Genomic DNA, 26,588 nt, shown 5'->3' with positions numbered 1-26,588 from the left:
TTCACGTCCGGATGAAAAGTGTGCCCAAAGCAAACTGCCTGCTACTCAGGCCCAGAAGCTAGGATATGCATATAAATAGATTTGGATAGAAAACACTCTAAAGTTTCTAAACCTGTTAACCTCTCTAGGATATACTCAACAGCCAGTGGAATCCTGTTGCGCGTTATTCAAATACCTTAGAAATGCTATTACTTCAATTTCTCAAACCTATGACTATTTTACAGCATTTTAAAGACAAGGCTCTCGTTAATCTAACCACACTGTCCGATTTCAAAAAGGCTTTACAACGAAAGCAAAACATTAGATTATGTCAGGAGAGTACCCAGCCAGAAATAATCAGACACCCATTTTTCAAGCTAGCATATAATGTCACAAAAAACAAAACCACAGCTAAATGCAGCACTAACCTTTGATGATCTTCATCAGATGACACCCCTAGGACATTATGTTATACAATACATGCATGTTTTGTTCAATCAAGTTCATATTTATATCAAAACCAGCTTTTTACATTAGCATGTGACGTTCAGAACTAGCATACCCCCCGCAAACTTCCGGTGAATTTACTAAATTACTCACGATAAACGTTCACAAAAAACATAACAATTATTTTAAGAATTATAGATACAGAACTCCTCTATGCACTCGCTATGTCCGATTTTAAAATAGCTTTTCGGTGAAAGCACATTTTGCAATATTCTCAGTAGATAGCCCAGCCATCACGGCTAGCTATTTAGACACCCACCAAGTTTAGCCCTCACCAAAGTCAGATTTACTATAAGAAAAATGTTATTACCTTTGTTGTTCTTCGTCAGAATGCACTCCCAGGACTTCTACTTCAATAACAAATTTTGGTTTGGTTCAAAATAATCCATAGTTATGTTCAAATATCCTCTGTTTTGTTCGTGCATTCAAGACACTATCCGAAGGGTCAATAAGGGTGACGCGCCCGATGCGTTTTGTGACAAAACATTTCTAAATATTCCATTACCGTACTTCGAAGCATGTCAACCACTGTTTAAAATCAATTTTTATGCCATTTTTCTCGTAAAAAAGCGATAATATTCCGACTGGGAATCTGTGTTTTAGTACAAAGAGAGAGAAAATAAAAACATGGGGTCGCCTCGTCCACGCGCCTCAGTCTGATTGTCCTCTGATAGACCACTTACCAAAGGCGCTAATGTTTTTCAGCCAGGGGCTGGAATTTCATCATTCAGCTTTTTCCCGGGTTCTGAGAGCCTATGGGAGCCGTAGGAAGTGTCACGTTACAGCAAAGATCCTAAGTTTTCAATAAACAGAGCCAAGAAGCCCAAGGAATGGTCAGAGAGGGCACTTCCTGTACAGAATCTTCTCAGGTTTTTGCCTGCAATATGAGTTCTGTTATACTCACAGACACCATTCAAACAGTTTTAGAAACTTTAGGGTCTTTTCTATCCAAAGCCAATAATTATATGCATATTCTAGTTTCTGGGCAGTAGTAATAACCAGATTAAATCAGGTACGTTTTTTATCCGGCCGTGTAAATACTGCCCCCTAGCCCTAACAGGTTAAAATTACGTCTGTGAGTATAACAGAACTTATTTGGCAGGCGAAACCCCGAGGACAAACCATCCAGGATTTTTCCTTTTGAGGTCACTCTCTTTTCAATGGATTTACTATGTGGATGTAGATTTCTAAGGCACTTGCTTGCAGTTCCTATCGCTTCCTATATGTCTATATGTCAACAGTCTTTAGAAATTGGTTGATGCTTTTCCTTTGAGAAAGGAAGAAGTATGGCTGTTCAGAATGAGGGTCGAGTCTAGTGTCCTGTTGTGGTTGGGGCGCGCGACCTGAAAGCTCGCTCCACTTTGATTTTGTCCTGTATTGAACGCAGTTTATCCCGTCTTAAATTTTATCGATTATTTACGTTTAAAAATACCTAAAGTTGGATTAGGAAAGTTGTTTGAAATGTTTGGATCAGGTTTACAGGTAACTTATTAGATACTTTGTAGTCATGTTGCGCGAGTTGGAACCGGTGTATTTTCTCAATCAAACGCGCCATATAAATGGACATTTTGGGGATATAACGACAGAATTTATCGAACAAAAGGACCATTTATGATGTTTATGGGACATATTGGAGTGCCAACAGAAGATCTTCAAAGGTAAGGCATGAATTATATCATTATTTCTGACTCTCGTGTGTCTCTCATTCCCATGTCATTCCTTCACACCGACACTGCTCCACTGATGGCCATCTTTACTTGTTCATCATGTTAGCAACAACAGCCCAACAGAGAGAAGAAACATAGTGCACATCAAATGATGACATTGTGCAAATAACATGACTAAGTATGTGTAATCAACCCACATGCAGTTTTCTTAATAAGAACTGGAACATGCTGACTCACTAGTCCATCCAGGGCATGGTTTAATGTAATGTCCAGTGTATGTGCATTTCTTCACAGGAGCAGTTAATTAAGAGGCATTTACATGACATTAATCTTGTCCACCAGACAGCTCTCTATCTGTCGAACCGTCTGGTTTCACAGCGTCTCAGAATGGAACTTGAATGGGAGACTATGGGAGGAGTGGCAAATACAGCCGCCGGTTTTAATTGGCTGATCTCTCAGTTCATCACCATCTAGCACAACCCTTACCATCTAGTGCCACCCTCCCCCCTACATTGTGGACTTCAAAGCACAAGCAGCACAATTGATCTTAGAAATAGTTTTCACATATAAACTTTTCATTTGGGCTTCCCCAAAATAATATGGTTAAAGTGATAGAACATTTATTTTTATTTCTGATTTTTGCCTTTTTTAAATGTCCCATCTAATAAAACTGTCACAGGCTAGCTCACCCTTGGTTTCCACAAGCTTCCATAGCCACAAAGTCAGATTCAAAGTCAAAATTGGCTACAAAAATGTGCTTTTTGGTCTTAATTTAAGGTTACAGTTAGGCATAAGGTTAGCAGTGTGGTTAAGGTTAGGGTTAAGGTTAAGGTTAGGTTTAAAACAGATTTTAAGAAGATACATTTTAGAAATAGGCAGGTTTTATGGGCCTCATAGTCGTGTGATTTGCTCAGAATTTGAATTGAGTAGCATGTCACTCAGTAAATCCACACCCATAAGTTCCAAACATTTCCACACTGTTGCAAGGCTCTATGCGCCAGCAATTTGAGACGAGGTTAACATGACATACATATACAGTTAACTGATTAAATCTACCTTTGATTTACCCATTCATCCAGGCATACCACAAAGGGTTCACTGACAGTCAACATGCTTTCAAATATAGGAGCTATCCTCCCTTTGTGCTAAAGTAAAGTTAACAGTATCCTCCTGTGATATTACAGTACTTCGAAACTGGATAATGAGGTGCTTAGCATGCACAGCAAAATGTCACACAAAAGCTATTAGGAACAGGACACTGAACAGAAGAATGGAGAAGCAAACAGCCCTGACCAACCACCCGTCCCACTCACCAGTACTCTAATAGACAAGTGCCAATTCACAGATATGGGGCTATGGCCTTGAAAATTAGGATTTTCATTGTTCATTTTCAGGCTTGGCTATACCTGTAAGAGTTGGCTGGATCACACACACATCTGAATAAGCTACAGTATAAAAAATGTCATTATATACAAAGCCGGCGACTCTTTAACCATCCCTGTTGATCCAGGACCACCCTCCAGTCCAGACATACACACAAACTGCGCTAAACAAAACTATAGTGTCGATATGTGTCTACACAAAAACGATTCATCTTTAGCAGAATTGTGAAATGCTCTTAGGTAATCCAATGATACATCTTCTGAATACAGGACTACGCCAAATAGTCACTAACACGAATGAGTTCTGCTAAAGATTAATTGTTTTTGTGAGCACACACTCACAGACATTGGCCACAGGCAATGGCCAAATCCATTGGGAATGAAACAAAGTAGCGATGGCTCCATTGCTGTCAGTGCATCCGGAGTAGAACAAAGCAGCATATCTGTCTGCCTCATTGTGTAACACAACTCATTCTGTTTGCCCCTCTCCTATCTGCTTCTGTCATTCCACCCTGCATTTCTCTGACTTTCTCTCTCTCCAGCAATATGTCCTTTCTCTCTCCCTGCCATAGTAGTGGCCAGCCTGTCTGCAGACAGAGATGCAATTCGACTATGAGTTATGGCAGGGGTTCCCACATTTTTTCACTCAGGCCTCCCTTCCAGCATTGGGAAACATCCCGCGCCCCCCATGTATGCGCGCGGGCCACGCCCATTTCTATAGGCACAAGCATTGTTCATAACACAAACTGTTCACACCCCTCTTGTTGGGGGAGTGAACATTTTGCAATTGAAAGCTTATTTCCTGTAATTCTACACATTTTATCATGTGGTGCAGAGAAAATTTTGAAGTTTTAAAGCTAATTTGTTACTCAAATATTACAACAAAATCTATGGGATAAAAAAACCTAACTCAAAAACATTAGCTGACATGGGCTAGTTGATCTGGACATTTCTGACAAGCTATAAATAGCTCTCTAAGGTATGCAATGACTGACATGACAAGATGAAAACTGATGATGCACTACCCACCTTGTGCATTCTACTATTACAACTTTCAAGAGTAAGTTGAACGCCGAACAGAGTTCGGCTCTCCCTATGTGTTAAACCAATCAGCCAATTGGTGACAGGCAGGGGGAGGAATGAATGTTAGGTGATTGGTGATTGGCTTACCTCCAGCACTTTGCCTGTGATAAACTGCTGGCAGGCTTCGCACTGGACCCCAAAATGGACCTGGTAGTCCTTCTCACAATAGGGTGTGCCATCCCTGTGCAGAGAGAGGATAACACAGACTGCATTAGAATAGGATAGAATAGAATTGTGTCTTTCACTGTGTCTGCAAGTATACCGTGTGTTTCACTATGTGTGTAGTAGAACATAATAGAATCGAACAATGTCTTTCACTCTGTCTGCAAGTTTACTGTGTGTATGTTGTGTGCATTAGATTAGAATAAAATAAAATAGGGTAGAATAGAATAGCGTGTTTTACTTTGTCTGGAAGTATAATATGTGTGTATTTCACTATGTGTGTAAGCATGTCATGTGTATAATAGATTTTTTTAGACTTACTTGCTGATGTACTCCCCAGTGAGGACTTTTTGACATGCCTTACACTTGAAGCAGCCCAGGTGCCACTGTCTCTCCAGAGCTAAGAGAGCCTGACCATTCTTAATGTCTCTACCACAGCCCGTACAGCCTGTAAAACACACACACACACACACACACACACACACACACACACACACACACACACACACACACACACACACACACACACACACACACACACACACACACACACACACACACACACACACACACAATAGCCATGGCTTATTAATGGCTGATTCAATCTTCCATTAAGGTATATTACATTGGTAACACTTTACTGTAGATGTCCTAATATATGCAATCATAAAGCCGTTATACCAGCTATATAATAAATTATTACATTTGTCATAAGCTGTCAAAATAAGTTTTAAGTAGTTATGAGTTACAGCATTAGATGTTATATAAACGGTTATAAAGAGTGTTACAAATTATTGTTCATCCTGTTGTCATATGCTCTAATGTCAACTGTTAATAACAACTGCTATTACACAGTCTGCATGACAAGGTATGCCATATGTTATTACATGCTACATAAGAGTCTACATACCAGATGTTATAACAGGGTGTTATGTCATTTACCCATCTCTGTGTCACATTATTCGATTGAATGGTATGTTGGGCGTCATAACCATGTCAATTGCCCTTACAGAGTGTGCACAGACACCTTAAGTAAAGTGACATTAATTTGAGGTGTTATACCACATCATGAGTTAAGAGTATCACAAAACATTTCCAGTCAAAGGATCTCCAAGAAACATGGACAAAGGGGAGCACAGATGTTCTTAGGATTTTAGGACACATTAAAATACCGACAACATGCCAAAAATACACAAACGAAATTAATGGAAGCAAATAGAATTTTACAAACAAATCTACGTTGCTGGGGCACAACAGGATTTGTAAAATGATTGCGAAAGTATTGCTGAGCTAGGATGGTCCCAGGTTTGGATATACAGCACAAACAGATCTAGGACCAGGCTATGTCTAAGCTGCAGTTGAATAATTGCTGCGCTTATTACTGAGTACTGTATATTGGTTACTAGTAGTTTACAGAGTTCTGGTGTTTATCACTAACAATGGGTTACACACATCATATGAACTCAAATAAATTGGTTGGACATTTTTGTTTGAGTGTTAGTTCAATGTAACTAAGCCATTCACAGTACAGTAAGAATAGTGGAGATAGAGGCTACTCACAGTTGGAATCGATGATGTCCTTGCCGGGTCCTGGGGATGTGGGCTGGACACAGTACTGACACAGACAGTCTTTGCCATTGAAGGTGACCCTATCCCCAGCAGGAAACGGTCGTCTGTGGGAGAGACAGACAGATACATGGACTAATGGTCAGGCACCAAACCGATACAGATGGATAGTGTAGCAGGGGTCACATTAGGGTATGTCTGGCTGAGAATATTCAGTGTATTGAATAACAGTCTATTATTTTATTTTTATTTAGCTAGGCAAGTCAGTTAAGAACAAATTCTTATTTTCAATGATGGCCTAGGAACAGTGTGTTAACTGCCTTAGTCAGGGGCAGAATGACAGATTTTTACCTTATCAGCTTTGGGATTCGATCTAGCAACCTTTCGGTTACTAGTTCAACACTCTAACCACTAGGTTACCTGCCGCCCCGTATGATGACGTGAATGTGTTTCAACATTGTTGGAGTGACCCTTTTCAAGACCAAAGCAATTGATGTAGATAAGAAGATGCAGTCAGGTTGATAAGAAGAGTACAATAAGGTGAACAATAAGAGTAATGAGATAGATCATGAGTAATGCTTCTAGCTCTTGACCAGGGCTCCTTTGAAAAAGAGATTCCTATCTCAATAGTACTCTCCTGAGTAACTAACATGTTGACTAGACTGAACATGCACGTGCGTCCTCGTGCGCCATCGCACGCATGTTGATTTTGTCCATCCATACCAGACACGATCAGGACGCGCAGGTTGAAATATCAAAACGAACTCTATTCATTTATTAATTTGAAGACTTTATTAATTTGAGGAGAGTTTGAAATGCATGAAAAAATCATGGCCATTTAGCTAGCTAGTTTGCTGTTGCCAGCTAGTTTGTCCTGCTATATAAACATTGGGTTGTTATTTTACCTGAAATGCACAAGGTCCTCTACTCCGACAATTAATCCACAGATAAAAGGGTAAACCTAGTTACTTTCCTAGTAATCTCTCCTCCTTCAGTCTTCTGCTTCTTTTTCTTCTTCTTCTTCTTCTTCTTCTTCTTCTTTGGACTTTATATGGTGGTTGGCATCCAACTTTAAGGTGCATTACCACCACCAACTGGACTGGAGTGAGAACCTCAGTTCATCTTTCAATCACCCACGTGGGAATATGCTCCTAAAAACCAATGAGGAGATGGGAGAGGCGGGACTTGCAGCTCTTCAAGCATCAAAAATTTAACAAAGTTCTATTTTAGCACCTGGCTACACAGGCGCTCGTTGACACACTTTAGCAGTTTGGATTAAATGATTGAATAACATGTGTACATTTATTCTGCAATGCTCACACACATAACGCAAGCAGTATGGTCAGCATGTAAGGGATACATACAATTCCAAAATAGGAGTATGCACTTCAAAATAAGAGTCTGTAGGTTTCGGGTGGGGGTTCTTACTTGCAGATAGTGCAGACGAAGCAGGCAGGGTGGTAGGTCTTGCCCAGAGCTGTGACCACCTCTCCCTCCACAAAGTCCCCACAGCCATTGCAGCGCGTCCCGTGCATTCGCTGGTAGTCCAGGGTACACAGGTAGTCTCCATTCTTCATGAAGAAGCCTCCCTGAGCCAGGTCACAGCCACACACTGCAGGGACGCAACAGCAGTCAGTAAGTCATGCTATTCTCTACCCTCCTTCCATGCATCCATCCATCCAACCATCCATCCATCTATCCATCGACCTATCCATTCATCAACCCATCCATCCATCCATTTGTGGGTTTTCCATGTGGATGTGTAGAAATGTGTGTTTGTATGTCCATTAGGCTACTGAATGTCACTCTGACAAAGGGTATGATAAAATAAAATAAAGTCAAATGCCAATGCCTCTGTGGATATGTAAGGTGAATTATTTATTGTGTTTCCAGAGACAAGAACAATATCTTCCACCTTCAATTATAAAGAAATTGAATATAAATCAATGATTAAGAAGGCCACTCCTTGGGTCTTCCCATATGGGATTGCTACCAATGCTCTATTTTGCACTTGTAAATAATGAACAGCGAGCTCCAAATGTATTGGGAAAGTACAAATGTGTTGTTGTATTGGCTCTGTACTCCAACACTTTGGATTTAAAATGATACAATGACTATGAGGTTAAAGTGCAGATTGTCAGCTTTAATTTAGGGGTATTTTTATCCATATAGGGTGAACTGTTAGGAAATTACAGCACCTTTTGTTCGTAGTCCCCCCATTTAAGGGGACCAAAAGTATTGGGACAAATTGCAAGAAAAAGTATGTCAACCCTTTGGAATTATCTGGATTTCTGCATAAATTGGTCATGGAATTAGATCTGATCTTCATCTAAGTCACAACAACAGACATACCCAGTCTGCTTAAACTAATAACACACAAATGTATGTATTTTTCTTGCCTATACTGAATACATCATTTAAACATTCACAGTGTAGGTTGGGAAAAGTATGTGAACCCCTAGGCTAATGACTTCTCCAAAAGCTAATTGATTGGAGTCAGGAGTCAGCTAACCTAGAGTACAATCATTGAGACGAGATTAGAGATGTTGGTTAGAGCTGCCCTGCACTATAGAAAACACTCATACAAATGTGAGTTGGCTATTCACAAGAAGAATTGCCTGATGTGAACCATGTCTCAAACAAAAGAGATCTCAGAAAGCCAAGATTAAGAATTGTTGACTTGCATAAAGCTGGAAAGGGTTACATAAGTATCTCAAAAAGCATTGATGTTCATCAGTCCACGGTAAGACAAATTGTCTATAAATGGATGAAATTTCAGCACTGTTGCTACTCTCCCTAGGAGTGGCCATCCTGCAAAGATGACTGCAAGAGCACAGCACAGAATGCTCAATGACATTAAGAAGAATCATAGAGTGGCAGCTAAAGACTTACAGAAATCTCTGGAACATGCTAACATCTCTGTTGACGAGTCTATGATACATAAAACACTAAACAAGAATGGTGTTCATGGGGCGACACCATGGAAGAAGCCAAAAAAAAACATTGCTGCATGTCTGAAGTTCGCAAAAGAGCATCTGGATGTTTCACAGCGCTACTGGCAAAATATGCTGTGGACAGATGAAAGTAAAGTTGAGTTGTTTGGAAGGAACACACAACACTATGTGTGGAGAAAAAAAGGCACAGCACACCAACATGAAAACCTCAGTATGGTGAAGGGAGCGTCATGCTTTACAGCTGCTTTTCTGCCTCAGGGCCTGGACAGCTTGCAATCATCAACGGAAAAATGTTCCCAAGTTTATCAAGACATTTTGCAGGAGAATGTAAGGCTATCTGTCCACCAGTTGAAGCTCAACATAAGTTGGGTGATGCAACAGGACAACGACCCAAAACAGAAGTAAATCAACAACAGAATGGATTCAACAGAAGAAAATACGCCTTCTGGAATGGCCCAGTAAGTCCTGACCTCAACCCGATTGAGATGCTGTGGCATGCCCTTAAGAGAGACGATTCACACCAGGCATCCCAAGAATATAGCTGAACTGAAACAGTTTTGTAAAGAGGAATGGTTGGTCCAAAATTCATCTTGACCGTTGTGCAGGTCTAATCGACACCTACAGAAAATGTTTGGTTGAGGTTATTGCTGCCAAAGTAGGGTCAACCAGTTATTAAAACTAAGGGTTGACATACTTTTCCCACCCTGCACTGTGAATGTTTACATGGTGTGTTCAATAAAGACATGAAAACGTATAATTGTTGTGTGTTATTAGTTTAATCAGACTGTGTTTGTCTATTGTTGTGACTTAGATGAAGAGCAGATCAAATTGTATGACCAATGTATGCAGAAGTCCAGGTAATTCCAAAGGGTTCACATACTTTTTCTTGCAACTGTATATGTGTATTTTAAAGTAGTCAAAAGTTTAGTATTTGTTTCCATATTCCTAGCGCGCAATGATTACATCAAGCTTGATTACATCAACAAGCAACAAACCTGTTGGATGCTTTTGCTGTTTGTTTTGGTTGTTTGTATTGGGATATTATGGAGACACTTTAATTGTAAATAAGAATATAATATGTTTCTTAACACTTCTACATTAATGTGGATGCTACCATGTTTATTGACAGTCCTGAATGAATCTTGAATAGTGATGAGTGAGAAATATTATACCCCCCGAAAATGATAACCTCTCTTGTTATTGTAATGGTGAGAGGTTAGCATGTCTTGGGGGTATGATATGTGTGCGTCTGTGACTTTCTCACTCATCATTATTCACGATTAGGCCTACCGTATCGGCATAGGTTTGATTTACGGCCCATGCCAATCTGGCACAAATAACTTACACATTTCAAATATGGTCAGTCCATGGATTTTTACCCTCGATCTTTACAAAAAATTACCAAATTAGACACATTTTCATTACATAAATAGGAAAAAAAAATAACAGTAGGCTGCACCATAATTTGTTTCCATTCACACAAAATGTTGGGTAAATTGCCACAGAAGATTTGCCATGATAAACGAGGAAATACTTTATTTCTATTGTACGGATGTCAAATAGATAAATTGCTCTTAGTCTGTTCAAAAAGGACTAAGTTGTTCCAATGACAATACAATGTTTGGAATGGGTGGCCATTAATAAACTGGTCCTGAACATCTCTAAAACTAAGAGCATTGTATTTGGTACAAATCATTCCTTAAGTTCTAGACCTCAGCTGAATCTGGTAATGAATGGTGTGGCTGTTGAACAAGTTGAGGAGACTAAATTACTTGGCGTTACCTTAGATTGTAAACTGTCATGGTCAAAACATAGATATATGGTTGAAAAACAAAATTGATAAAAAAAATTGATTCAATGGTTGTAAAGATGGGGAGAGGTCTGTCCGTAATAAAGAGATGCTCTGCTTTTTTGACACCACACTCCAAAAGGCTCTAGTTTTGTCTAATCTTGATTATTGTCCAGTCGTGTGGTCCAGTGCTGCAAGAAAAGATCTAGTTAAGATGCAGCTGGCCCAGAACAGAGCGGCACGTTTTTCATTGTAATCAGAGCCCTAATATTAATACTATGCATGCCAGTCTCTCTTGGATAAGAGTTGAGGACTGACTGCATCACTTCATCTTTTTATAAGAAACATTCATGTGTTGAAAATCCCAAATAGTTTCATAGTCAACTTACACAGAGTTCTGACACACACACTTACCCCACCAGTCCCCAAATCCAGAACAAATTCAAGAAAGCGTACAGTATTATATGGAGCTCTTATTGCATGGAACTTCCTTCCGTCTCATATTGCTCAAATTACCAGCAAACCTGGTTTCAAAAAACAGATGAAGCAACACCTCACGAACAACGCCTCTCCCCTATTTGACCTAGATATAGTAGTTTGTGAGCATTCATTGATATGTGGATATGTATGTATTTCTGTCCTTGAGTTGTTGTTGTCTATTGATGTTCTGTATTATGTCATGTTTTATGTTTTGTGTGGACCCCAGGAAGAGTAGCTGCTGTTTTTGCAACAGCTAATGGGGATCCTAATAAAATACCAAATACCACATACCAAACACAGGAAATATCACAGAGGATTCAGTAAAACCACGCACACATTTTTAGCATAATACATTTTTCTGACTAATGTGCATGTTGCAACAACAATGCAAATTAAGTTAAAGGGGGCATCCCAAATTGTAACCTATTCCCTATATAGTGAACTCCTTTTAACCAGGGAGCATAGGGCTCTGATCAACAGTAGTGCACTGTATAGGGAATACGGTACCATTTGGGATGCAGCCAAAGAAAACAGAATCAACAATTTGACAGTTGCTTTTATACTGTTTAAGAGGATAGCGCTAATGTATGCTTTAACAACTGCCAGCCCACACACACACACACACATGCATGCACACACCCCCACCACACAGTGCCTGTAAGGACAGTGGCACCAACAAAACTTGACATAGACAGATTTAGAGCTTTATCTCGGTGTGTGAGGCAACTGTACTTTGATTTGAGGAGGGGGTGAGCAACGCCAAATCTTAAACCGTCGCCCCGTCAGAGATTAGCTTTAACAACCTCAACAGTAGAGGTTCAGCCAACACAGAATATCTGAAATAAGATACACTATATATACAAAATATGTGGACACCCCTTCAAATTAGTCGATTCGGCTATTTCAGCCACACCTGACAGATGTATAAAATTGAGCACACAGCCATGCACACTTCACTGGCCTGCACAGAGCCCTGACCTCAGCCCAATCGAACACTTTTGGGATGAATTGAAACGCCGACTGCCAGCCAGGCCTAATTGCCCAACATCAGTGCCTAACCTCACTAATGCTCTCGTGGCTTAGTGGAAGCAAGTCGACGCAGCAATGTTTTTGTCTACCACAAAAGTGGAGAGGTGGGCATTTCTCTCTGTATTTCTCTCTTTATTATAGAAGAGTATCATTTCTGGTCACAACTTGCAGACTTGTTTACGTGCTGCTGTGCCTTTTCCTTGCTAACCTTACTTTGCTATCTGACAACTTTACGGTTTTTACTTTATAATTACCATTTACATTTTTTGTTTTTCCCTCACTCAACATTTTTTCATTTAACTTTTTCACTCCGGACGCTTTATCTGGACGTGGTTCGTCAGGACCTCCACCAGCCGAAGCTAAGTAGTAACATTAACATGATGCCTTCTAATAGAAGCTAGCTAGCTAACGAAGAATAACAAAGAATATCTAGTTAACAGAAGAAAAGAAAGAGAAAATCAGGACAGAAGAAAAAGGATATCAAAGTGAAACAGTTCTCTAAAGACACAAGAGACAATAATACAAGAAACAACACTTCTGTAGCTTGTCAACTATGTGTCTGTCTATCCCTGTTCTCTCCCCTCTGCACAGGCCATACAAACGCTTCACACCGCGTGGCCGCTGCCACTCTAACCTGGTGGTCCCAGCGCGCACGACCCACGTGGAGTTCCAGGTCTCCGGCAGCCTCTGGAACTGCCGGTCTGCGGCCAACAAGGCTGAGTTCATCTCAGCCTATGCTACCCTCCAGTCCCTAGACTTCCTAGCGCTGACGGAAACATGGATTACCACAGATAACACTGCTACTCCTACTGCTCTCTCCTCGTCTGCCCACGTATTCTCGCATACCCCTAGAGCATCGAGCCAGCGGGGTGGTGGCACTGGAATCCTCATCTCTCCCAAGTGGACATTCTCTCTTTCTCCCCTGACCCATCTGTCTATCTCCTCATTTGAATTCCATGCTGTCACAGTTACCAGCCCTTTCAAGCTTAACATCCTTATCATTTATCGCCCTCCAGGTTCCCTTGGAGAGTTCATCAATGAACTTGACGCCTTGATAAGTTCCTTTCCTGAGGATGGCTCACCTCTCACAGTTCTGGGTGACTTTAACCTCCCCACGTCTACCTTTGACTCATTCCTCTCTGCCTCCTTCTTTCCACTCCTCTCCTCTTTTGACCTCACCCTCTCACCTTCCCCCCCTACTCACAAGGCAGGCAATACGCTTGACCTCATCTTTACTAGATGCTGTTCTTCCACTAATCTCATTGCAACTCCCCTCCAAATCTCCGACCACTACCTTGTATCCTTTTCCCTCTCGCTCTCATCCAACACTTCTCACTCTGCCCCTACTCGGATGGTATTGCGCCGTCCCAACCTTCGCTCTCTCTCTCCCGCTACTCTCTCCTCTTCCATCCTATCATCTCTTCCCTCTGCTCAAACCTTCTCCAACCTATCTCCTGATTCTGCCTCCTCAACCCTCCTCTCCTCCCTTTCTGCATCCTTTGATTTTCTCTGTCCCCTATCCTCCAGGCCGGCTCGGTCCTCCTCTCCTGCTCCATGGCTCGACGACTCACTGCGAGCTCACAGAACAGGGCTCCGGGCAGCCGAGCGGAAATGGAGGAAAACTCGCCTCCCTGCGGACCTGGCATCCTTTCACTCCCTCCTCTCTACATTCTCCTCTTCTGTCTCTGCTGCTAAAGCCACTTTCTACCACTCTAAATTCCAAGCATCTGCCTCTAACCCTAGGAAGCTCTTTGCTACCTTCTCCTCCCTCCTGAATCCTCCTCCCCCCCTCCTCCCTCTCTGCGGATGACTTCGTCAACCATTTTGAAAAGAAGGTTGACGATATCCGATCATCTTTTGCTAAGTCAAACGACACCGCTGGTCCTGCTCACGCTGCCCTACCCTGTGCTTTGACCTCTTTCTCACCTCTCTCTCCAGATGAAATCTCGCGTCTTGTGACGGCCGGCCGCCCAACAACCTGCCCACTTGACCCTATCCCCTCCTCTCTTCTCCAGACCATTTCCGGAGACCTTCTCCCCTACCTCACCTCGCTCATCAACTCATCCTTGACCGCTGGCTACGTCCCTTCCGTCTTCAAGAGAGCGAGAGTTGCACCCCTTCTGAAAAAACCTACACTCGATCCCTCCCATGTCAACAACTACAGACCAGTATCCCTTCTTTCTTTTCTCTCCAAAACTCTTGAACGTGCCGTCCTTGGCCAGCTCTCCTGCCATCTCTCTCAGAATTACCTTCTTGATCCTAATCAGTCAGGTTTCAAGACTGGGCATTCAACTGAGACTGCTCTTCTCTGTGTCACGGAGGCTCTCCGCACTGCTAAAGCTAACTCTCTCTCCTCTGCTCTCATCCTTCTAGACCTATCTGCTGCCTTTGATACTGTGAACCATCAGATCCTCCTCTCCACCCTCTCCGAGTTGGGCATCTCCGGCGCGGCCCACGCTTGGATTGCGTCCTACCTGACAGGTCGCTCCTACCAGGTGGCGTGGCGAGAATCTGTCTCCGCACCACGCGCTCTCACCACTGGTGTCCCCCAGGGCTCTGTTCTAGGCCCTCTCCTATTCTCGCTATACACCAAGTCACTTGGCTCTGTCATATCCTCACATGGTCTCTCCTATCATTGCTATGCAGACGACACACAATTAATCTTCTCCTTTCCCCCTTCTGATAACCAGGCGGCGAATCGCATCTCTGCATGTCTGGCAGACATATCAGTGTGGATGACGGATCACCACCTCAAACTGAACCTCGGCAAGACGGAGCTGCTCTTCCTCCCGGGGAAGGACTGCCCGTTCTATGATCTCGCATCACGGTTGACAACTCCCTTGTGTCCTCCTCCCAGAGTGCTAAGAACCTTGGCGTGATCCTGGACAACACCCTGTCGTTCTCCACTAACATCAAGGCGGTGACCCGATCCTGTAGGTTCATGCTCTACAACATTCGCAGAGTACGACCCTGCCTCACACAGGAAGCGACGCAGGTCCTAATCCAGGCACTTGTCATCTACCGTGTGGATTACTGAAACTCGCTGTTGGCTGGGCTCCCTGCCTGTGCCATTAAACCCCTACAACTCATCCAGAACGCCGCAGCCCGTCTGGTGTTCAACCTTCCCAAGTTCTCTCACGTCACCCCGCTCCTCCGCTCTCTCCACTGGCTTCCAGTTGAAGCTCGCATCCGCTACAAGTCCATGGTGCTTGCCTACGGAGCTGTGAGGGGAACGGCACCTCCATACCTTCAGGCTCTGATCAGGCCCTACACCCAAACAAGGGCACTGCGTTCATCCACCTCTGGCCTGCTGGCCCCCCTACCTCTGAGGAAGCACGGTTCCCGCTCAGCCCAGTCCAAACTGTTCGCTGCTCTGGCACCCCAAGGGTGGAACAAGCTCCCTCACGACGCCAGGACAGCGGAGTCAATCACCACCTTCCGGAGACACCTGAAACCCCACCTCTTTAAGGAATACCTGGGATAGGATAAAGTAATCCTTCTAACCCCCCCCCCCTTAAAAGATTTAGATGCACTATTGTAAAGTGGTTGTTCCACTGGATATCATAAGGTGAATGCACCAATTTGTAAGTCGCTCTGGATAAGAGCGTCTGCTAAATGACTTAAATGTAAATGTAAATGTAATTGCAGTCGCTGTACTTATAATATACAGGATAACGATCACCTTACGGCGAGGTTAGCTGTGCTACAAGCCCAGCTTCAGACGTAATCATTAGGCAAGGGTAATTTCAGTGCAGGAAAGAATGAAACAGCGTCTGTGCCACCAGTAAGTACAGATAGTAGTATAAATCCCCTCGCACGGTCCCCGCAGCCGGACAACTTTCTCATGGCTTCTTGAGGGCAATGCTGTAGGAATGCTCAACTGGTGTCGCTCATTCAGCCGACAGAAACTTTCAACCAGTTCTCCCCATTAAGACGCGAGTCGGAGTCAGAGGCCGAGCCTTTTCTGGTCTCTACTCCTCCCGTTACGGGGTCTGAGACACCGAAGCCTCCCACCATTAGCTCTGACAAATGGAAAACCCTAGTCATTGGCGACTCCATTACCCGCAGTATTAGACTTAAAACGAATCATCCAGCGGTCATACACTGTTTACCAGGGGGCAGGGCTACCGACGTGAAGGCTAATCTGAAGAAGGTCCTGGCTAATGCTAAAACTGGCGAGTGTAAAGAGTATAGGGATATTGTTATCCACGTCGGCACCAACGATGTTAGGATGAAACAGTCAGAGGTCACCAAGCACAACATAGCTTCAGCGTGTAAATCAGCTAGAAAGATGTGTCGGCATCGAGTAATTGTCTCTGGCCCCCTCCCAGTTAGAGGGAGTGATGAGCTCTACAGCAGAGTCTCACAACTCAATCGCTGGTTGAAAACTGTTTTCTGCCCCTCCCAAAAGATAGAATTTGTAGATAATTGGCCCTCTTTCTGGGACTCACACACAAACAGGACCAAGCCTGGCCTGTTGAGGAGTGATGGACTCCATCCTAGCTGGAGAGGTGCTCTCATCTTATCTACGAACATAGACAGGGCTCTAACTCCCCTAGCTCCACAATGAAATAGTGTGCAGGCCAGGCAACAGGCTGTTAGCCAGCCTGCCAGCTTAGTGGAGTCTGCCACTAGCACAGTCAGTGTAGTCAGCTCAGCTATCCCCATTGAGACCATGTCTGTGCCTCGACCTAGGTTGGGCAAAACTAAACATAGCGGTGTTCGCCTTAGCAATCTCACTAGAATAAAGGACTCCTCCATTCCTGCCATCATTGAAAGAGATTGTGATATCTCACAACTCAAAATAGGGCTACTTAATGTTAGATCCCTCACTTCCAAGGGAGTCAATGAACTAATCACTGATCATAATCTTGATGTGATTGGCCTGACTGGAACATGGCTTAAGCCTGATGAATTTACTGTGTTAAATGAGGCCTCACCTCTTGGTTACACTAGTGACCATATCCCCCGCGCATCCTGCAAAGGCAGAGATGTTGCTAACATTTACGATAGCAAATTTCAATTTACAAAAAAACCCAAATTTTTTCGTCTTTTGAGCTTCTACTCATGAAATCTATGCAGCCTACTCAATCACTTTTTATAACTACTGTTTACAGGCCTCCTGGGCCATATACAGCACTCCTCACTGAGTTCCCTGAATTCCTATCGGACCTTGTAGTCATAGCAGATTATATTCACATTTTTGGTGACTTTAATATTCTCATGGAAAGGTCCACAGACCCACTCCAAAGGCTTTTCGGAGCCATCATCGACTCAGTGGGTTTTGTCCAACATGTCTCCAGACCTACTCACTGCCACAGTCATACTCTGGACCTAGTTTTTTCCCATGGAATAAATGTTGTGGATCTTAATGTTTTTCCTCATAATCCTGGACTATCGGACCACCATTTTATTACGTTTGCAATTGCAAAAAATAAACTGCTCAGACCCCAACCAAGGAGCATCAAAAGTCGTGCTATAAATTCTCAGACAACCCAAAAATTCCTTGATGCCCTTCCAGACTCCTTCTGCCTACCCAAGGACGTCAAAGGACAAAAATCAGTTAATCACCTTACTGAGGAACTCAATTTAACCTTGCGCAATACCCTTGATGCAGTCGCACCCCTAAAAACTAAAAACATTTGTCATAAGAAACTAGCTCCCTGGAATACAGAAAATACCCGAGCTCTGAAGCAAGCTTCCAGAAAATTGGAACGGAAATGGCGCCACACCAAACTGGAAGTCTTCCGACTAGCTTGGAATGACAGTACTGTGCAGTATCGAAGAGCCCTCACTGCTGCTCGATCATCCTATTTTTCCAACTTAATTGAGGAAAATAAGAACAATCCCCCCAAAAAATGTATACTGTCGCAAAGCTAACTAAAAGGCAGCATTTCCCAAGAGAGGATGGCTTTCACTTCAGCAGTAATAAATTCATGAACTTCTTTGAGGAAAAGATCATGATCATTAGAAAGCAAATTATGGACTACTCTTTAAATCTGCGTATTCCTCCAAAGCTCAGTTGTCCTGAGTCTGCACAACTCTGCCAGGATCTAGGATCAAGGGAGACACTCAAGTGTTTTAGTACTATATCTCTTGACACATTGATGAAAATAATCATGGCCTTTAAACCTTCAAGCTGCATACTGAACCCTATTCCAACTAAACTACTGAAAGAGCTGCTTCCTGTGCTTGGCCCTCCTATGTTTAACATAATAAATGTCTCTCTATCCACCGGATGTGTACTAAACTCACTAAAAGTGGCAGTAATAAAGCCTCTCTTGAAAAAGCCAAACCTTGACCCAGAAAATATAAAAAACTATCGGCCTATATCGAATCTCCCATTCCTCTCAAAAGTTTTAGAAGAAGTTGTTGCGCAGCAACTCACTGCCTTCCTGGTGACAAACAATGTATTCGAAATGCTTCAGTCTGGTTTTAGACCCCATCTGTCACGACTTCCGCCGAAGTCGACTCCCCTCCTTGTTTGGGCGGTGTTCGGCGGTCGACGTCACTGGCCTTCTAGCCATCGCCGCTCCATTTTTCATTGTTCCATTTGTTTTGTCTTGTTCCCTCGCACACCTGGTTTACATTCCCTAATCACACTGCATATATATATTCCTCTGTTCCCCCCATGTCTTTGTGTGGAATTGTTCTTTGTTCCGTGTTTTTGTGTGACGCGCCAGGCCGGTTTTTCCGGGTACCATGTTCGCCCGTAGTATGTTTATATTGTTAAACATTTTTGCTTCATTGTGACTTTGTCGCGCTTTACACTTTCGCTTTTGGCTGGAGGTTTGTTTGACGCAGTTGTGTCCTACGGTTGTTTGCTTCTGCCTAATAAAGTGTGCGCCTGATCACAACTCTCTGCTCTCCTGCACCTGACTTCTGCACCAGTAGCGCACAACCGTGACACCATCATAGCACTGAGACTGCACTTGTGAAGGTGGTAAATTACCTTTTAATGGCGTCAGACCGAGGCTCTGCATCTGTCCTCGTGCTCCTAGACCTTGGTGCTGCTTTTGATACCATCGATCACCACATTCTTTTGGAGAGATTGGAAACCCAAATTGGTCTACACGGACAAGTTCTGGCCTGGTTTAGATCTTATCTGTCAGAAAGATATGTTTGTCTCTGTGGAGGGTTTGTCCTCTGACAAATCAACTGTAAATTTCATGGTTCCTCAATGTTCCGTTTTAGGACCACTATTGTTTTCACTATATATTTTACATCTTGGGGATGTCATTCGAAAACATAATGTTAACTTTCACTGCTATGCGGATGACACACAGCTGTACATTTCGATGAAACATGGTGAAGCCCCAAAATTGCCCTCGCTGGAAGCCTTTGTTTCAGACATAAGGAAGTGGATGGCTGCAAACGTTCTACTTTTAAACTCGGACAAAACAGAGATGCTTGTTCTAGGTCCCAAGAAACAAAGAGATCTTCTGTTGAATCTGACAATTAATCTTGATGGTTGTACAGTCCTCTCAAATAAAACTGTGAAGGACCTCGGCGTTACTCTGGACCCTGATCTCTCTTTTGACGAACATATCAAGACTGTTTCAAGGACAGCTTTTTTCCATCTACGTAACATTGCAAAAATCTGAAATATTCTGCCTAAAAATGATGCAGAAAAATGAATCCATGCTTTTGTCACTTCTAGGTTAGACTACTGCAATGCCCTACTTTCCGGCTACCCGGATAAAGCACTAAATAAACTTCAGTTAGTGCTAAATACGGCTGCAAGAATCCTGACTAGAACCAAAAAAATGTAGAACCAAAAATATTTAGAACCAAAAAAATGGCTTCCTGTTAAGGAAAGGGCTGATTTCAAGGTTTTACTGCTAACCTACAAAGCATTACATGGGCTTGCTCCTACCTATCTTTCCGATTTGGTCCTGCTGTACGCTACGGTCACAAGACGCAGGCCTCCTAATTGTTCCTAGAATTTCTAAGCAAACAGCTGGAGGCAGGGCTTTCTCCTATAGAGCTCAATTTTTATGGAATGGTCTGCCTACCCATGTGAGAGATGCAGACTCGGTCTTTATTGAAGACTCATCTCTTTAGTAGATCCTATGATTGAGTGTAGTCTGGCCCAGGAGTGCGAAGGTGAACGGAAAGGTACTGGAGCAACGAACCACCCTTGCTGTCTCTGCCTGGCCGGTTCCCCTCTCTCCACTGGGATTCTCTGCCTCTAACTCTATTACAGGGGCTGAGTCACTGGCTAACTGGTGCTCTTCCATGCCGTCCCTAGGAGGGGTGCGTCACTTGAGTGGGTTGAGTCACTGACGTGGTTTTCCTGTCTGGATTGGCGCCCCCCTTGGGTTGTGCCATGGCAGAGATCTTTGTGGGCTATACTCGGCCTTGTCTCAGGATGGTAAGTTGGTGGTTGAAGATATCCCTCTAGTGGTGTGGGGGCTGTGCTTGGCAAAGTGGGTGGAGTTATATCCTCCCTGTTTGGCCCTGTCTAGGGGTATGATCGGATGGGGCCACAGTGTCTCCTGACCCCTCCTGTCTCAGCCTCCAGTATTTATGCTGCAGTAGTTTGTGTCGAGGGGCTAGGGTCAGACTGTTATATCTGGAGTATTTTTCCTGTCTTATCCGGTGTCCTGTGTGAATTTAAGTATGCTCTCTCTAATTCTCCCTTTCTCTCTCTCGGAGGACCTGAGCCCTAGGACCATGCCTCAGGACTACCTGGCATGATGACTCCTTGTTGTCCCCAGTCCACCTGGCCTTGCTGCTGCTCCAGTTTCAACTGTTCTGCCTGCGGCTATGGAACCCTGACCTGTTCCCCCGGACGTGCTACCTGTCCCAGACCTGCTGTTTTCAACTCTCTAGAGACAGCAGGAGCGGTAGAGATACTCTCAATGATCAGCTATGAAAAGCCAACTGACATTTACTCCTGAGGTGCTGACCTGTTGCACCCTCGACAACAACTGTGATTATTATTATTTGACCATGCTGGTCATTTATGAACATTTGAACATCTTGGCCATGTTCTGTTATAATCTCCACCCGGCACAGCCAGAAGAGGACTTTTTTTGTATACAAACATGATGTTGTGGGTCATTTTGACCCGGAGGCTTTCATGGGTATAGATATTTGCACAGGTCCAAAATAAACAAGTGTCATTGATGTGTTGTGTTTTGACTGCTTCTGGTGGCACTTTTGTAATTATGTTTGCGTGAAAAGGAGCTTGTCAAAGCTTCTTCTTCTCAGTGCGAGAGCAGCATATCTCTGACACAGACATTCAAAAATGAGCTCCAAACCGAAAATGATTGTTTGTGAGAAAGGAAATGTGTTCAACAAATAGTTCTTAAATATAGAGTTTTTAAAATCAAATGTTCTTGTATTTCTTATTTCTGAAAGGTCTGACAAGACAAAATGAAGTTTTGGCTGTTTTTACTTCTATTCTTTGACTGTCTTGAGTGTGTTTAAACTGAGGTTCAATCTGACCCATATCACAATGGAGGTCATTTTCTTCAGCAAAGCACAAGGGTTAATAGCAACCTCTGTTGGATATTCCCTTTCTGCTTCACACTTATTAAACGTCTATTATTTTAAGATTAACCTGTAATGCGCCAAATGTATAAAATAAAAGGAAAAGACACATTTCGGTGGGCACAATACTACAGCCTCTTACTACCCACAACTTCGATCCATTGTTGTTGTAGCCTTGTTTTTATCATGGTCAAAGCTCTATCGCAATTTCCTATCCACTATTATTCGAATTCATTAGATTTAGGTAACTGTCTCTTCTGATTACGCTACAATTATTAATAAAACAAACACGTACAATTGTTTACAAGCATATATTCACTTCATGATTCAAATACGACTCCATTCTCAGTAGGTTATTCCAGCAGACCATTTAGACAACACAAAACGTATTACCTGGAAATCGCCTTGCTATTTATATTGAATCAATTAGTCTTTCAATTTGAACCAAGCAAGCTGTTAAAACGTTCAGTTTACATCTAAAAACAAACACTGGCTGCTATATCTACCTAAGAATAACATGGCAATGGTTGAATCACAATCAGAAACTCAGATTTCAGTCAGTAACATAGACCCAATGCTATTGAAATTACAAATAAGTCCTGCAAATAACCCAATTATAATAGTCTGTAGTCTTACCTCTGTAACATAATAATGGCACAATTATCAGGTAACATTTTTTTTTACAATTATAGTTAAACAAACATAATAACTTCTGTTAACAGGAAAGCCACTTTAATTACCATGTTATCTCTTGTTTCACTGGTTGTACTTTCCCATATGATGCCTTGTGACCCTGCTCTACCAGTTTACTAATGTGGTGATGTTTGGCATATGAGTTTCTTTTTTTTTTTACGCCAATAACAAATTCACTACATATTGTATATACTGCCAATTTTATTATGTTACCTATTATCCACTGTCTTTGATTCTCACAAGGATTATTCAACCCCAAAATCTGCCAAGGAGCATGGTTGATCCAAGCTCTCTGACCTCACAAAGGCAGTCAAGCACCCAAGCTAACTGCCCAAAGTTGGCTAGCTTACTAGCTACTTAATTAAAGGCATAAACAAAAAATACATCCTCACTCTGACCATTCTACTCACCCTAGCAGAGCTGGTTAGGCTTTCTTCATGTTATTCAAAGTGTTGGTGACTAACTGTGCTGCTGGCAATAATTGAATTACGTTATTTTCCCTAACGTTTACTGACACCGACCATATTAAACGGGTGTTGACCGTTGGTAAATTCATCAGTTATTCTTCGCTCTGGTAGATTAAGACAAGAGAGCTCTGAAATCTGCACAAATAGCCAGAGCGAATTTACAAAGCACCACATTTGACAATGTCCATTGAGAATGCACAATGACTATATCATTTAGCTAAGCTAAAAATTACGTGAATATTCAAGTCAACAAACGTTGGGTAGTTGGATAGCATATAGTTAATATACTATAAAGTTCGATGCAATGATATTCTATGCAGTTCATAAGGATAGCGTAACCAACAAATTTGTCAGCTAACATAATATTTTAAAAGTCATTACTTTATAACGTCGCTGAACATTTTCTTAACATTTGTCATAATTAGTTTGTCATAATTTGTCATAAAAAGCTAAGAATTTGTATCATAAGACCAATAAGCATACTACATACTCAATTTACTTCACAAATAGTACAGTTAGTGCGCTTACGCTGAGTTCATCTACTAATCTTGATTTTATCGGTTTTGCTTTTCTGTTGATAGGACGCTAACATCACTACGCTGGTGTACTGAGATTTTTATTCTGCCTTTATGTCATTGTGCCAAGTCACAATTGCGTCGCTGAATACTCTATTAGCTGTCAGCAGGGAAATGCTTCCGAATTTGAACCATGATTAGATTTTTTTCCCATATTCAAGCCAAATTGGTTGAATGCTCATGCACTTCTTTTAGAGCCTCTATAGCTTTGCTATAGTATATATGCTGCAGTAGTTTATGTGTCGGGGGGCTAGGGTCAGTCTGTCACATCTGGAGTATTTCTCTTGTCTTTTCCGGTGTCCTGTGCGAATTTAAATATGCTTTCTCTAATTCTCTCTTTCTCTCTTTCTTTCTTTCTCTCTCTCGGAGGACCTGAGCCCTAGGACCATGCCTCAGGACTACCTGGCTTGATGACTCCTTGCTGTCCCCAGTTGACCTGGCCGTGCTGCTGCTCCAGTTCCAACTGTTCTGCCCGCAGCTATGGAACCCTGACCTGTTCACCGGACGTGCTACCTGTCCCAGACCTGCTGTCCCAGACCTGCTGGAACCCTGACCTATTCACCGGACGTGCTACCTGTCCCAGACCTGCTGTTTTCAACTCTCTAGAGACAGCAGGATCGGTAGAGATACTCTCAAAGATCGGCTATGAAAAAGCAAACTGACACTTACTCTTGTGTTACTGACTTGCACCCTCGACAACTACTATGATTATTATTATTTGACCATGCTGGTCATTTATGAACATTTGAACATCTAGGCCATGTGCTGTTCTAATCTCCACCCGGCACAGCCAGAAGAGGACTGGCCACCCCTCATAGCCTGGTTCCTCTCTAGGTTTCTTCCTAGATTTTGGCCTTTCTAGGGAGTTTTTCCTAGACACCGTGCTTCTACACCTGCATTGCTTGCTGTTTGGGGCTTTAGGCTGGGTTTCTGTACAGCACTTTGAGATATCAGCTGATGTAAGAAGGATTTGATTTGATTTGATTCCAACATCTAGTGGAAAGCCTTCCCACAAGAGTGGAGTCTGTTATAGTTGAGGGACCAACTATTGGGGGACCAACTCCATATTAATACCCATGATTTTGGAATGAGATGTACGAGCAGGTGTCCACATACTTTTGGTAATGTAGTGTAACTCCAAATGAACGGATTTACTGTAACCACTGCCTGTTCATACTGTTGAAATTATATTATAGCTATGTGACTCTGAATGCCACAGTACTTGCCTTCAAGTAGGATCTGATGACCTGGATAGCTAACTAGCTAACTGACTAATTGTTATTCTCGCTTGCTGGATTCAGTGTACACCACCCCCAGTCTGAGATGATACAGCAGCTGTGGGGAAATATTAACTAATTGGCTGTTCAATCTGTTTATTGTCATATTCACATCAAGGCACTTGTCACTCTGACACAACAGGAGATAAACAGGCCACACACTGTAGTCCTCTGGGCCTTGGGTGAATAAACAAGCAGAGACTGTGATTCATTGGGACCAGGCTTTACTTGACGTGCACTAGCTTGGCTCACACTTGGGGCTATAATCAGTGACCTAGCTACCAGCGACAAGCCATTTTCAATGGAAGGAGGAGACATGAGGACACAGCAACTTAAGTTGGTGATGAGAGAGCTAGCAATCAGAATTGAAAATCAAAGCAAATAAAAATATATATATTGGTCACATACACATGGTTAGCAGATGTTAATGCGAATGTAGCGAAATGCTTGTGCTTCAACTTCCGACCGTGCAGTAATATCTAACAAGTAATCTAACAATTTCACAACAACTACCTTATACACAAACGTGTAAAGGAATGAATAAGAATATGAACATATAAATATATAGATGAGCGATGGCTGAACGGCATAGGCAAGATGCAGTAGATGGTATAGAGTGCAGTATATACATACGTATGAGATGAGTAATGTAGGGTATGTAAACATTCTATAAAGTGGCATTGTTTAAAATGACTAGCGATACATTTATAACATCCAATTTTTAATTATTAAAGTGGCTAGAGATTTGAGTCAGTATGTTGGCAGCAGCCACTCAATGTTAGTGATGGCTGTTTAACAGTCTGATGGCCTTGAGATAGAAGCTGTTTTTCAGTCTCTCGGTCCCTGCTTTGATGCACCTGTACTGACCTCGCCTTCTGGATGATAGCAGGGAGAACAGGCAGTGGCTCGGGTGGTTGTTGTCCTTGATTATCTTTTTGGCCTTCCTGTGACATCGGGTGGTGTAGGTGTCCTGGAGGGCAGGTAGTTTGCCCCCGGTGATGCGTTGTGCAGACCTCACTACCCTCTGGAGGGCTTTACGGTTGTGGGCGGAGCAGTTGCAGTACCAGGCGGTGATACAGCCCGACAGGATGCTCTCAATTGTGCAACTATAAAAGTTTGAGTGTGTTTTCGGTGATAAGCCAAATTTCTTCAGCCTCCTGAGGTTGAAGAGGCGAAGTTGCGCCTTCTTCACAATGCTGTCTGTGTGGGTGGACCATTTCAGTTTGTCCATGGTGTGTACGCCGAGGAGCTTAAAACTTTCCACCTCCTCCACCACTGTCCCGTCGATGTGGATAAGGGGGTGCTCCCTCTGTTGTTTCCAGTTGCCCAGGGCGGGGTCGAGACCCAGGGTCTCGAGCTTAATGACGAGTTTGGAGGGTACAATGGTGTTAAATGCTGAGCTGTAATCGATGAACAGCATTCTTACAAACAGTTGAAGTCGGAAGTTTACATACACTTAGGTTGGAGTCATTAAAACTCG

At 42.7% G+C, this 26,588-nt stretch overlaps 1 protein-coding gene across 17 annotated transcripts in view; it reads right to left on the bottom strand.

The window, feature by feature from the left end:
* Window positions 1-26,588, bottom strand: part of ablim1a (actin binding LIM protein 1a) — a 147,613-nt gene that overhangs the window by 38,297 nt on the left and 82,728 nt on the right. For all 17 annotated transcript variants that reach the window (XM_029753389.1, XM_029753391.1, XM_029753396.1 and 14 more), the window contains exons 3-6: window positions 7,775-7,958; window positions 6,341-6,453; window positions 5,102-5,228; window positions 4,706-4,799 (exon numbers count right to left, since the gene is read on the bottom strand). In XM_029753389.1, the coding sequence (XP_029609249.1) occupies window positions 4,706-4,799; window positions 5,102-5,228; window positions 6,341-6,453; window positions 7,775-7,958 (518 nt within the window). The remainder of the gene's footprint in view (window positions 1-4,705; window positions 4,800-5,101; window positions 5,229-6,340; window positions 6,454-7,774; window positions 7,959-26,588) is intronic.

The sequence above is a fragment of the Salmo trutta genome, chromosome 5 (genome assembly GCF_901001165.1).
Source record: "Salmo trutta chromosome 5, fSalTru1.1, whole genome shotgun sequence".
In the NCBI taxonomy this organism is placed as follows: domain Eukaryota; kingdom Metazoa; phylum Chordata; class Actinopteri; order Salmoniformes; family Salmonidae; genus Salmo; species Salmo trutta.
This window is presented reverse-complemented; position numbering and strand designations above follow the sequence as displayed.